Source organism: Oncorhynchus clarkii, chromosome 23, assembly GCF_045791955.1.
Source record: "Oncorhynchus clarkii lewisi isolate Uvic-CL-2024 chromosome 23, UVic_Ocla_1.0, whole genome shotgun sequence".
Classification (NCBI taxonomy): domain Eukaryota; kingdom Metazoa; phylum Chordata; class Actinopteri; order Salmoniformes; family Salmonidae; genus Oncorhynchus; species Oncorhynchus clarkii.
Genome location: NC_092169.1, coordinates 5,348,637 through 5,362,500, shown reverse-complemented (window position 1 = coordinate 5,362,500; position 13,864 = coordinate 5,348,637). Strand labels below are relative to the sequence as shown.

At 41.2% G+C, this 13,864-nt stretch overlaps 2 protein-coding genes across 4 annotated transcripts in view; one reads left to right on the top strand and one right to left on the bottom strand.

The window, feature by feature from the left end:
• Positions 1 to 11,350, top strand: part of LOC139381415 (placenta-specific protein 9-like) — a 15,695-nt gene extending 4,345 nt beyond the window's left edge. For all 3 annotated transcript variants that reach the window (XM_071124920.1, XM_071124919.1, XM_071124918.1), the window contains 2 exons: positions 6,250 to 6,341; positions 9,266 to 11,350. In XM_071124920.1, coding sequence (XP_070981021.1) covers positions 6,250 to 6,341; positions 9,266 to 9,421 — 248 coding nt within the window. In that variant the 3' untranslated portion in view covers positions 9,422 to 11,350. The remainder of the gene's footprint in view (positions 1 to 6,249; positions 6,342 to 9,265) is intronic.
• LOC139381414 (serine/threonine-protein kinase 32C-like) overlaps positions 10,046 to 13,864 on the bottom strand; it is an 88,830-nt gene continuing 85,011 nt past the window's right edge. Inside the window, exon 12 of the mRNA XM_071124917.1 lies at positions 10,046 to 13,414. Within this exon, the coding sequence (XP_070981018.1) occupies positions 13,225 to 13,414 (190 nt within the window). The 3' untranslated portion in view covers positions 10,046 to 13,224. The remainder of the gene's footprint in view (positions 13,415 to 13,864) is intronic.

Below are 13,864 nucleotides of genomic sequence, written 5' to 3'. Positions count from 1 at the left end.
GTAGACCTTACAGTGAAATGCTTGCTACAATGCGCTTAAAAAAATATATGAATAAGAATAAGAAATAAAAGTAACAAGTAATTGAAGAGCAGCAGTAAAATAACAATAGCGAGACTATACAACGGGGGGGTACCGGTACAGGGTCAATGTGCATGGGCATCGGTTAGTCGAGGTAATTGAGGTGTTTAACACTTTTTTGGCTACTACAAGATCACAACTATGAAATAGCACATATGGAATGTCTTCACTATTATTCTACAATGGAGAAAATAGTCCACATTTGGAAAAAGTAGGTACGTCCAAACATTTGACTGGTACTGTATAGAGAGAGATTACACTCATGAGGTTAAAACATCTGTTTCTTATTTTTAATACAGCATTGAACTTTCTCCATGTAGTCCTCATCAGTATTGAATTTTTTTACAAAAATCTTCTATTTTATCCTTATATGTCTAATGTTTATCTATCATTCCAATCTTGTTTACTGCTCAAAGAAAATTGTAAACATTTTAGCCCCCCCTCCGTATCCTACTCTTTGAGGACTTGATTGGGCTTGAGTGTGACTTCATACACAAGGAATGGCCAACACATGGAACCACACACTAGTTCTTGCTCTCTCTGCCAACCCAATATTGATTCAGGAAATACTCTGGAGATCTGACTAACAGCTTGTTAGTCTCTTTTCCTTGGGCGGGTCTGTATTAGGCAAGCTCTGGTTTGTGGGACCACTGGTGTTGTGTACAAACTGACCTAATGCCCTGGCTCGGGCTGTATTCGTCAGTATTCACTCCACTGCACGTCTTGCCCTGTCTCCTGTGGCCAGCGCAAACACACATGTAAACATGAACACCCCACAGAGACACAGACACACAGAGACAGGCCAACACACACACCATCTTCCAAACCTGTCTCCCAGGGCAGATGGTGTTAGATCAGACTCTTGTGGGCTGTTGTGTTTTCCTTTTCTATGTCCTCTGAGTGTGTGGGTCAGTATTTCTCCAGGTGCAGCTGTGACATAATACACATATGAGTGTGCACTTCATCATGCATGTCATCATCTGCCTTTGTCCAACACATACTGCACACACACACACACACACACACACACACACACACACACACACACACACACACACACACACAAGTGGCGTAGCACAGTTTCCTGTGGCCCCTCGCGAAACTATTGCTATGGGGCAGTGATAAAAATGTGCAGTTTTATACATAGAGATCCTATTAAATTACTAGTATTCTAATTCATAGTGAAGGGCTGCTCTGCCTTCTTAACAACACTATCAACAAGGCAGTTCCTACAGGCCCTAGTTTTGTTGCACCTGGACTACTGTTCATGCCAGATGAGGCTGGTGACTTGAAAAATTGAGAAGGATGGGAGACCCACGGTATAAGCACGGAACGCACGGAGATGTCAAAGTGTGTTTCATAAATCGTGACAGAGTAATTATTTTAACCTAAAGCATTTAATAAAGACATGTATAGTACAAGACTATAGGGAATGGGAATGAGAGGGCTACTTACATGGTGTTTGGAAGGGATCACAGCAGTGATTGAATGAGGTATGAGGCATGAGTTGAGGTGTTCAGAGGCTTCAGACTTCAGTGCAGGACAGGATTTGACTGGAAAGCCAAAAACAATAGCACAACACACTAAACAGTTAGACAAAAGAGCTAAGAATGAGTTAGTCCAAGCAAAGAGTAAAATCATTGATGTGTAATAATGTGATTGTATATGTGTATGTGACTGACTCTACATACGTTAATGAGAGAAAATTGATAGGTCACAGTGCTTGGAGAGGAAACATTCAATGTGCCAGTGGATGAGCAGGCACATGAGACGTGGCTTCAGTTCATGTCAGGAGAGAGTTGACAATGCTAGTGAAGTGGTCATCACCTCTTAATCGGGGAACAGGAGGGGACTATAAATGCATGAAGTTATCAATTAGTTACCCTGACCAAATGGACAGCGCACATAGGCTGTATGCAGCTGCTCTTATTAGTAGCCTACAGTTGATCAGACTGAAAATTGGTCTCGTTTTCATCCCATTCAGCATGTCAGATCTCTAATGTTAGGGTGATGCCTAGGCTGCTATAACATTTATGTAATGAGTTTTTGCTTGTGTCTGTCCAGAGTGGTTATGTGTTATCATCTTTGCTAAATAAATACCTGAGGAAAGTGGAAAACCTACTTGAGCGCGCGAAAAATATGCGTTGCCTCTTTAATCTAACTTTTAATGGATGACGCGATGGAAGCTATTGAATTGATTTCGACATTCTAGAAAAAGACAGTAGACAGTTCCATATGTTCAGCAAGTAAATCAAATCAAATTTCATTGGTCACATAAACATATTTAGCAGATGTTATTGCGGGTGTAGCAAAATACTTGTGTTTCTAGCTTCAACAGTGCAGTAGTATCTAAAAACGATTCACAACAACACATCTAAAAGTAAAAGAATGGAATTAAGAAATATAGAAATATTAGATTGAGCAATGTCGGAGTGGCATTGACTAAAATACAGTAGAATAGAATACAGTATATACATATGAGATGAATAAAGCACTATGTAAACATTATTTAAACATTATTAAAGTGACTAGTGTTCCATTATTAAAGTGGCCAGTGATTCCAAGTCTATATATATATATAGGGCAGCAGCCTCTAAGGTGCAGGGTTGTGTAACTGGGTGGAACCCGTCTAGTGATGGCTATTTAACAGTCTGATGGCCTTGAGGTAGAAGCTGTTTTTCAGTCTCTCGGTCCCAGCTTTGATGCACCTGTACTGACCTCGCCTTCTGGATCATAGTGGGGTGAACAGGCCGTGGCTCGGGTGGTTGATGTCCTTGATGACCTTTTTGGGCTTCCTGTGACATCGGGTGCTGTAGGTGTCCTGGAGGCCAGGTAGTTTGCCCCCGGTGATGCATTGAGCAGACCGCACCACCCTCTGGAGAGCCCTGCGGTTGCGGGCGGTGCAGTTGCCGTACCAGGCGGTGATACAACCCAAAAGGATGCTCTCAATTGTGCATCTGTAAAAGTTTGTGAGGGTTTTAGGGGCCAAGCCAAATTTCTTCAGTCTCCTGAGGTTGAAGAGGCACTGTTGCGCCTCTTGGGATGTGTACGCCGAGGAACTTGAAGCTTTCCACCTTCACCACTGCGGTTCCGTCAAAGTGGAGAAGGTGGAGAGCTTCAAGTTCCTCGTAATTTGAAATTACCGCTGCAAGCTCCTTGGAGTTGCACTTGTTGCACTCCTTGGAGTTGCACTAGCGGAACTATCCCTCTCGTCTTGTCTTTTTCCCAGAAGCTTGAATCTGATGTGGGCATTTATATGCTCCCTGATTTTGTTTTGGCGTTTAGCTCTTTAGGTAACTGTACCCCTCTTTTGCCCAAGGATGACTTTCCAAAAAGCAGGCAAGGCCAGAAATATAGGCGGCTTGATGAGAGGCTCCCTGTTAACCAGCTACTGTTATACTTTTGATACCAATTGGTATTGAACGCCCTCACCTTTTCATCCTTCTTCATGAAACTGATTTCAGGCAGAGGTCAACCCTCGGTTTTAATTCACTTCTTCAGTTGCAAGTAGCTAGCTACTGCTACTTGCTACTGAAGTTAGCAAGGCAAATTGAAATAAATTGCATTAGCTGGACACAAAAATAAAGTTCTAAAACCAAGAAAACAATGTATAATCTACCTCCTCCGTCTCCTGTAACTTGAAGAAACTAATTTGAATTGAATAATGTCCCCCAAAAATGTTCAACTATCATTTTTCAATCTCTATCTAATCATGTCACCAACTCAGCAAGCTTCTCAACACAGAGATCGTACTCCCCTTCCTCCTCTGAGGAGCCTTCACTGGTTCAGTCGTGTGGTCAGGTGCCACAAAGAGGGACCTTGGAAAATGGACAATTGGCTCGGAACAGGGTTATACCAGTAACACACACACTTCCCTGACAGTCTTCAGCTGCAGTCTTAGGGTCTTTTGGTTCCCCTCCATGTTGATAACCAAACTAGGAGCAGCAAAGGCTGTTTAAACTGGCAAAGCAGGGAAGTCTGGCATTCGACAGCAAACCACTGTGTTCAGGCTACATACGCCACATAACTCTCGAACTGAGACAGCATCCACTGTGTGCGTGCTAAAACACACATCTTTCACAGAATGGGATCAATCGATGCTCACATGTGACACGTCTTCCCAAGAAAAAAAAGTCCTTAGCTATTGTAGTTTGCCAACTGGCTCATACACTCAGATGAATTTAACTTACTGAAAAGGAATGGTGCTTATGTCTGCTTATGTCTGTGTACATGCTGTAGTACTGATGCAGAGACACCTGGCATGTTATGGAGCTCTATCTTACAATCATCCCTTGGGTTTCCTTGGCTTTTGTCCTAGATATGATCTGTGGTGTTGTAATGGAGCTTGTAAAATTGTACTGCGGGATAGCTCCATAAAAACAGCACAACCGGCAATCAATGGCTGCTATTCACAGGACACTGGAGGACAGTCGTGACGCCGGGAAAATAAATGGTCCTTACCTTGTGCTCATTTTCTGACAGGCAGAGAATAGACAACTAGAACTATGAGGCCAAATTCAACACCTAGTAGACTGCTATATATCAGAGAAGAAGAGGCGAAGCGAGAGGGTTTACTCCGCCTAAAATCTCTCCACGTTCAGAAGATCATTAGTTATTAAGCAAGTGAGCAGTGTTTATATGGGGGGGGCAAGGAGAATTTAGTCAGGATAAACATGTATTGCTATTTTGCTTATTTTCTCTAAATTAAGTTTCGTACTGCTTAGGCTGTTAAGAGTGTACCGATACAAGTGTGATGCACGTGACATCGCGGCAACTTAGAGAAAACACATTTTATGTCGGAGACGGTCTATGCACATTCATGAGACTAGCATAGCATCTCACTTTCCATTGAATACAAGCGGTTGACGTCAACACCCATCATCAAATGTTCAAAATAGTATTCAAATAACAAGATGTATCCACCTATCCAAAGAGAGTAAAAGGCGAGCGCTTGAGAGCTTGCCGTTTCGCTAAGGGGACCACAAATCCCATTGTTAGAGCGGAGACATAGGCATCTCGTCATTATATCTAGTATTTCTGTATGCAGTGTACAGTATGTTGTATGTAAATGTCTTTGTCTTGTGTTTGTAATACCCTTCAGCGTGCACAAGGGCTTGGGACAATATATAGTACGTAAGAAATGTCTAGCTTAAAGACCTATGTTAAACAGTTCTGTGATGTGATGGAAACCAGATGCAACAGGAAGTGTGGCTGAAGAGAATAGAAAGGACACCATGCAATAGATTATGCATGGTCTATGCTCCACTAATTAGGATGAAGAAACTTGTCTTCACAGACATACGGACCGCACATCCCAGCCACATTCATCGGCAGAGACCAGAGCTTCAGCTCACAGAGAAAATAGGGGGGCTCTTTAAAAGGGTCTGGGTGGTTAATTGGAACCATGAAACCTGGATGACCAAGAGAAATAACCTGGTGGAACAATGTATATGGAGCTTTCTTCACCACACCCAACCCATAAAGGTGCAAGGTTGATTCAAAGTGAGACCGCCTTCCCTTCCAGACACAGGGTTGCATCAAAGCTATGCCATTTCTAGTAGTAGACTACCAAGCCTAAAGGTAGCAAGGTAAAACACAGGCAGTGATGCTGCTCCTTAATGCTAACCCTGGATCAGTGGCATTTCTTCTAAACAAACTGGGTCACGTACTGGTGAGAGTGAGGGTGAACTGATCCCAACTCAGTTTGTGGCAGTGTGATGTCAACAGAATGGCATGTGGTCAGAGGTTGTGGTGAACTGGATAGCTGTGCTGCAGGCTGCCTGCAGAGCAGAGATGTAGAGGTAATAGAAAACACTTGGAACGGGCTGTGAACCAGTAAGAGGGAGAGAGAGAGGAAGGAGCAGGAGAGGAGACAATAAATACTTGTTTTGGTGACCTTTAGAGATTAGCTGGATGAAGATTTATAATGGAACTCAAGCTGTGGATAGAGATAGTAGACAAAAATACACTGTGCATTCTCAGGCCGAGGGAGAATTTGAGAATTTTGCTGTGCTGGGTATTGGGGTCCATTCATACTACAATGTATCCTATAGTCTAGGCTCTATGTAGGATACTAAGGTGTTGTAAAGGAAGGATAATATCAGAAATACTGTTAGAAATATTGTTGTATTGTATGGAAAATGATGCCTTCTCTTCTATGTTTTCCATCAGGACCTGAGTCTGAGCTCCAACCCAGAGCTGTGCGGTCGAGTGCCTGTCAGGACCACAGTACTCTTCATGACAGACTGGATGTAGTGGAGAAGGTAGAGTAAGACGCAATGCTTTTCACGGGTCTCTTTCTGTCACACCATAACAACATCATATGGAGTTACAAAGCCTTCACAAACCCTGTATCCCTTTAACTGCCTCTTCTTGAGAAACATGTTGAAAAAATGATTTGACCTTTGCATTCCTATTTCTAATTACTCGAATAAGAACTTGAAATATAATTTTTTCAAGTTGATGTTTTATAAGTAAAATACAGAGCTCTACCACGTGGTTGAGAAGTCACATTAGAATGGCAATTTGCATGGGATTTTTTACTCATCTCAAAAATAGAACATGAATTAATTCAATGGCTTTCATAGGTAAGCATTGGTAAACAAGGACTGATTTCAAATTTGAGTGTCCAAATATGAATATTCAATTACATAATATGGTTTTCTTGAATTTGAAATGATCTAGGTCAGGGATGGCCAACTAGCGGCCCAAAGCCCCCGTTTTGTAGGCCCACAGATCAATTTCTGCCCAAAATTCAATTAAAGTTAGGAACTCAGTCAGGGTCTCAACTTACTGTTGAGAGTTAGAATAGTAGAATAGACAATTCATTTTGAAATTTGGTTGTGCATCAGCAGTTTCTCTCTTGTTATGTAAGTCACTGACAGTCACTGAATTAGTCCATGCCGGCTAAACATTTTTAGATTGGTAAATTTGTCTAGCCAGCTATCCAAACGTGTGGTAATAATGGTCGAATTATGGACCCGGGGACCCCATTGAGTTTGTAAGTCACTCTCACTCAGATATCATATTAGTCAGGCCAATTGTAGGATTGCAGGAAATTTGCTTGACAACCGCAAACATTTCTCTCTACTTTATGGCAAAATGCTTAGAATGAATGGAAATTTGCTCTAAAACTGCTCATTTTAAATTAGTAGAATTGCATGAAGTTTGTTATAAAATGGCAAAATCTTCCCTCTGCCACATGGCAAAATGTGTCGAATTGCATCAAACTTGCCTTAAAATGGCAAAATGTTTTCTATGCCCAATGGCAAAATGTTTAGAATGAATGGGAATTAGCTCTAAAACTGCTCATTTTAAATGAGTAGAATTGCATGAAATGAGTTAGGAAATTGCTAAATCTTTACTCCACCCCATGGCAAAAGAATTGCATCAAACGTGCTTTAAAACTGCAACATTCTTCTCTTTGCCTCATGGCACAGATGTGGGTACGCAGAATCGCTAGCCACTGTGCCCCCACCCCCATCGAAGTCGCCCCGTCCCCGATCCAGGTTCTTCCATCATGTTTCCACATGATCCGACTATATTTTGAGATAATGAATGACAAAGAGCAGGTTTTAATGACTATTATAGGCCTTATTTTACAGGTGACCTTTCATTAATTGACCCCATGGGCATGAAATGGGGTTTAACCCATTTGTTGCCAACAATCCAATCATATTTTTCACCAAAATAAGTATTTGTTATAAAAAATGTTTGTGCCCTATTCTTAGTCCAGCGTACTTTTTTAATGACATATCAACTGCCTGGTAGAGAAATGTATTTACATATTCCTACTCTTCAAGGTCTCTACTAACAGGGATGGGGCAATATTCATCCCTCACCATCTGAATTCCTGCCTTTTATCCCATATCTTTGGTGACTGATTTGGAGTTTTCTTACAACCCTCTGAGTGGGCCAAGTTAGTGCCACAACACTGAACTTCAGCTACACAAAAGGATACCAAGTATGTCAATTGCTGCAGGAGGGCTGAGGGAGTTGACCAATCAAGTTGAAGTAAAGATTTATTTTATATCCACTTCTAAATCCACTGTCAAATGTAAATCAAAACCAAATGTCATACTATATGAGGGGGATATAACATGGTGCTTTTCCAAAAATGTAGCCTTTTGTGGCTACACTTTATAATGATATTCTAATTCTTATAAATTATTTGTTAAGCATTTATGTAGGCTTCAATAAACCATAACATATATACTTTGCTTCAAGTGTGACCTATCTTTCTTTGTATCTCACACACAAATAAATCTAGCCTTATTTAAAAATAGTTTCACATTTCCCAATTTCCAGGGCAGACATTCAATCATCCAAGGAATTTGGGAGATTTCCCAGTGGTTTGTAACATTACTACATTGTATCATTTTTTTTTTATGGTGACACTAAAATAATCTGCGCTATTTCCTTAAAAGGAAAAGTTTTTTGTACTAACAATGCCCATCCAAACCACTCAGCAGTGGAAATCACTCAGTTAGAAAAAAGTATTGGTTCACACCGCCCAGGGAGTATTGCTGTTGAATGAGTATTGACTGCATCTGAGGAGAACCTACAGTACCAATCAAACGTTTAGAACACCTACTCATTCCAGGGTTTTTCTTTATTTTTTACTATTTTCTACATTGTAGAATAATAGTGAAGACATCAAAACGATGAAATATTACAAATGGAATCATGTAGTAACCAAATCAAAATTCTTCAAAGTAGCCGCCTTGATGACAGCTTTGCACACTCTTGGTCTGTAAATAGAGAACTAATGGAACAAACGTCAGTGTCGCATCTCTAGCAACCAGAAGATGAGAAAGTAGGAACTTGTTATAATAAATGAAAATAAAAGGCGAAAAATGACATTTTCTGCTGGTGAATATGCGCTTTCATATTGTTTTCTTTGGAAACGGTGGTATAAGCGGGAAAACGCCTCCATTCTGTACATTACCTTGGAAAAATTAACTCTGCAAAGAACTCTGAGTCGTCCATTATTTCCAAGGCAATGTACAGAACGTCAGTGTTTACCCTTTATGTAACAGCGTCACCTTGATAGGCTACATTACATTTTTGCCATATTGCTTACTATCCAATTCTTTCAGATCTGCACTCAGACGGGTCTAGGTTCTAGGGGTAGGACCTAGAAATCAATGTGAGTTGAGCTGATAATGACCCTGTCTGTCCCCTGCAGCGTGTAGAGGACACAGTCCAGAAGCTGGAGGATGAGCTGGCTGTGCTCCTGGATGCCATAGAGGCCCCTGAGTGGAGCCCCCTGCTGGAAACTGCTGGAAAACCTGTGGTGGACATCCTGGATGGCCAGGGACTGGGAGAAGGTGGCGACTCCTGAGAGAGGAGAGCAAAGATCTCTGTTGAGGGGCTATGCTACTTCACTCTGCCCTGATGAGGGTGCACCTGGCAAGGACAGACAATGAAAGATACTTGAATGTACAATCTTTGTTTTTCTGGACTTGAAAGTGTACACAAACTGTATAAAACAAGCCCTTTGATGAGTAAACACAGGCTTAGTATGTATTCTGTGCAACAGTTGATAGATCACGACACTAATGCTTACTTGACTGCATAATACACTCCTCTAATCCTCAGACACTCTCATCCTTTCTTCTTAGACTAAACCGAAATCCCTACACACAAGGGTAACTGTCTCAGCCTCTCAGGATGGCTACAGTTCTAAACAATTGATATGTTTTTTTTTGATCTAGTAATGTATTCTCTTCTGTGTGGGATTGTGTCCCTTTCTCGTCCCATGCCTCTGTTCCACCCCCTGGTGCCAGTTGAGAGCTACACATGCAGCACCGAGCCACAAGGTAGGCCGTGCCCTTTACCACAGATCAAGAATCAGGTTACACAACCCCTATCCTAAACCATTAGTGAGGCTTGAAATAACACCCAACCTTGTATCAGTGGTTAAGGGCAACTAATAATCTCATTGTGAATGAATGATGAAAACCACTAGAGAGTACTGGAAGGATTTTATTTATCAAAGCAGCTAAAGCAACATGTTTCAATACACAGAGCAGTTTGAATAGGTACAGTACATGGTTTCCACTGAGACCCAGGCTAGTTGCAAGTGTATTTATTTTAGTCCCCATACAAATCTTACAGAACATGTTCAAAATCGAAACACAAAGAGAAGAGTGGTCATAGATTTTGTTTTCTCAAAAATGGACACCACAATACTAAAATGTTGCTACAAAGATAAGACAGTAATATTATCTGTGAGAGCTTTAATCCTTATCCAGTTGATGGGAAAAGGACTGTGGTAATTGGTCACTCGTTCTATCACAATGCTGTTTGAAACACCCAGGTAAATATACTTACGACAATGTTATCCAATAAACTAGCATTGTAAACACAATGGTACAAACATATTAAAAAACATTTTTTGGGGGGGGGGTTTAGGCAAGCAACATCCAACCAGGAATGGAGATGCATTTGAAATTATATCAAGGGAATGACATTAGGCTACAATATTGTTGAATTTAGAAATAAACTACAGAGCAGGGCTTCCATTAAAATCAATGACTATTCATTACAAGCAATCAACACAATTCCATGGCCATTTCTAGCATCCGGTCAAGCTTTTTCATCTAGTCGTCAGTAGAGAAGATAATGTAAAGACATGTCGAAGAGCAGTATTTAAAGACTTTTCACATAGCTAAGGGCAGACTCACACAATGCCCCAAACCCTTGGCCCTTTACCATATACATAACAAAGCACAGAAAACCTAAACTTACCCACATTGGAGCATAGGAGGGCATAGATACTGACTTATTCAATCATCCACTTAAATAAAAGCCTGTGCACTTGAACATATTCTTAAGACAATCTACGGGATGCCAAAAGTCACTGCATACCATCTAAAATATCATGGCATCCATAGAACACTGGGAATAAATGATTTGTACAGTCGTAGGTCTTAAAATCAGTTTTTAAAAAGCAAACCTAGACATCACATAGGCAGGCAAGCAGGACAGGGCTACACTGATTATATGAGGCCTCTCCTCTGTCAATCATCAGAACACAGGTGAACATCAAGGAATTCTACTGCCTGAAGCTTGCATGTGCACATACTGTAAGCCACACAAACCCTAGTGGTTGGCTCTCCTACAAGATCTGCTTTAAAACTGTAAATAGAGGTACATGCAAAAATGCAGGGTTCGAGACGCTATCGGGGTAACTAATGAGCTTATTTTCACAGGAAGTCAGATATTATTTTTTTTACCCCCATATAATTGAATATTTTATTTCCCCCCCCAACAAAAACATTCCTTTATATATAATCACAATAAATGTTTGAATACAAATGATAGTATTGTCACAGAAGGAACAGTGGTTCTATGCGCTACAGAGAGGAAACGTACGTTCACACACAAAGTTCTTAGAAATGGCTATGCAAATGGTAGAAAAGCTTTGGCATATCTGCCTACAAGTTGTGCCTGCACACTTGGAAATAAAATGAGTACAACAGTGTATGAACGTTTGGCTTCATTACTGCTCTCCATTTAGTAACATGTATGTTTAGTAAGCAGTCCCACATAGAACTGTGGAGAGTTAGGTTAGGCTATTTACACCTTACTTTGTTAGGCCTTAGGGTTTTAAGGTGGACGATGCTACATGTTCCCAGATGTCCAGGCTGAGACGAATGGCACCACCTTAAAATGTACCACTGTCCCTATTAGGTGACCGTTTCAACCACACAACTAATAATACTACTCATACTAATAGTATGAGAGACGATTTGTTCAAATGTCACGGTCGTCTTAGTCTAATAAGGGACGATGTTCAACTACGACACTCTTCTGTAGCTATTCAATAGAAGTTGATCATGTCTGATCCGTGGGAAAAAGAAAAGACTAGAACAGGAAAAGCCTCCCCAAGACCAGGTCAATTTAACTAAACCCTTTATGGGGTACACTCAATATGATTCTTCTTCTATGGTCGGATCCCCTGGTGGTGACAATGTTTATGTTTAACGCATAAGAAGTCAAGCAGTACGAGCATGTGGAGCAGTGGGATAATAGAACCGCATCTTGGCAACAGTCACAGAGGTCAACGATGAGGGAAACCTTCCATTTACACCACAGATGTACTAAGTCCCTCTAACTGACAGGGCGTTTTGAAAAAAAAAACAGTGTCTGGAAGAAGGTTCCGTTGGAGGAGCGTAATCGCCCGTAGTAATAATCAAACCAGCATGCTGATGCATAATATAGTCACAACTAACGCGTAATGAATGGCTATTGATTAACAATCAACACCACTTAAAAATGGTTCTACGTTATCGGATTGAACGAGTGATTTATTTTGAATTGCAAAACCTCCTCCTTGTCCCGAATGGCCCATACTGTTATTGCATGTATCTAGTAGAAGACTCACTTACTGTGACTGGAAAACAACATTTACCCTCCTCTAAAAGTCTCTTTCCACTGCACTACCTTAGGAATAGAATGACATAGAACATCGTAATATAACAGTTACTCGATGTCTATGTGCACTGCACTGTATATTGGCATTGTGATACTTGAACAATTATATACTGTAATTGAAATGAAAGGCATTTGAAGAAGGTAACCGGGCAACAGTAATAGCCTTTCAGAATAGGAGGACTGCACAGAGAGTAGGAGAGGGGTTGCACGAGCTACACAGGCAACTGTCTAACTCAGTTGAATAATTCAGTATGTGAGTTTGCAGAGGTAGCTACATCTACTCGGGGCTAAAAGAGAGCGGGAGCGCAAACAAAAGACAAATATTTAAAAAGAAACTCTTAAACCTGGCTCCTAATTTCTCTGTATGTTGTCATGCTCATATATCGTGTGGCTTCTTGATGCTTGTTATCCCCTCTACTTTCATGCTATACGTTGCATAGAAATGAGTTAGAGCTTATTCTAGGGCGCGGAGGGCGGGACCGCCCTGTAACCCTGCAGTTTCATTCATGCCTTAACGGTGGATGCTACAGAAGAAGAAATAGGAGAGCCATTTTGTGTCCTGCTGTGCGTTGTTGTCCTGCTGTGCCTTCCAGTTCCTCCAGTCATCATGGCTACATAGGAGAGGTTAAAGTATCTATAGGCATGGTTCCACACACGCACACACACACACAGCAGCCTGAGAGACCACCAGGTGGTGGTGTGGTGCTAGCAGCTGCCAGGAGAGGAGCAGACCGAGCCGCACATGCTTAGTTTGGAGGAGGACTCGGGTTCAGGATCCTCATCCTCTGTGCCTCCCTCAGCCTCCCCGGATCCGTCTCCATCACCATCATCACCCCCCTCGGCAGCTCCTTCAGACTCCCCTCCCTCTGCACCCTCCTCCTGCCTCTTTTTCAACCTGAGAGACATACAGAAACAGTTCAAAGTTTGGACACACCTACTCATTCAAGGGTTTTTCTTTATTCTTACTATTTTCTACATTGTAGAATAATAGTGACGACAACACAACTATGAAATATGAAATGGAATCATGGAGTAACCCAAAAAGTGTTGGGGGGTCATACATACATACACTACCGTTCAAAAGTCTAGGGTCACTTAGAAATGTCCTTGTTTTTGAAAGAAAAGCAAAAAAAAATTCTTACATTAAAATAACATCAAATTGATCAGAAATACAGTGTAGACATTGTTAATGTTGTAAATGACTATTGTAGCTGGAAAATGCACATTTTTTATGAAATATCTACATAGGCGTACAGAGGCCCATTATCAGCAACCACCACTCCTGTCTTCCAATGGCACGTTGTGTTCACTAATCCAAGTTTATCATTTCAAAAGGCTAATTGAT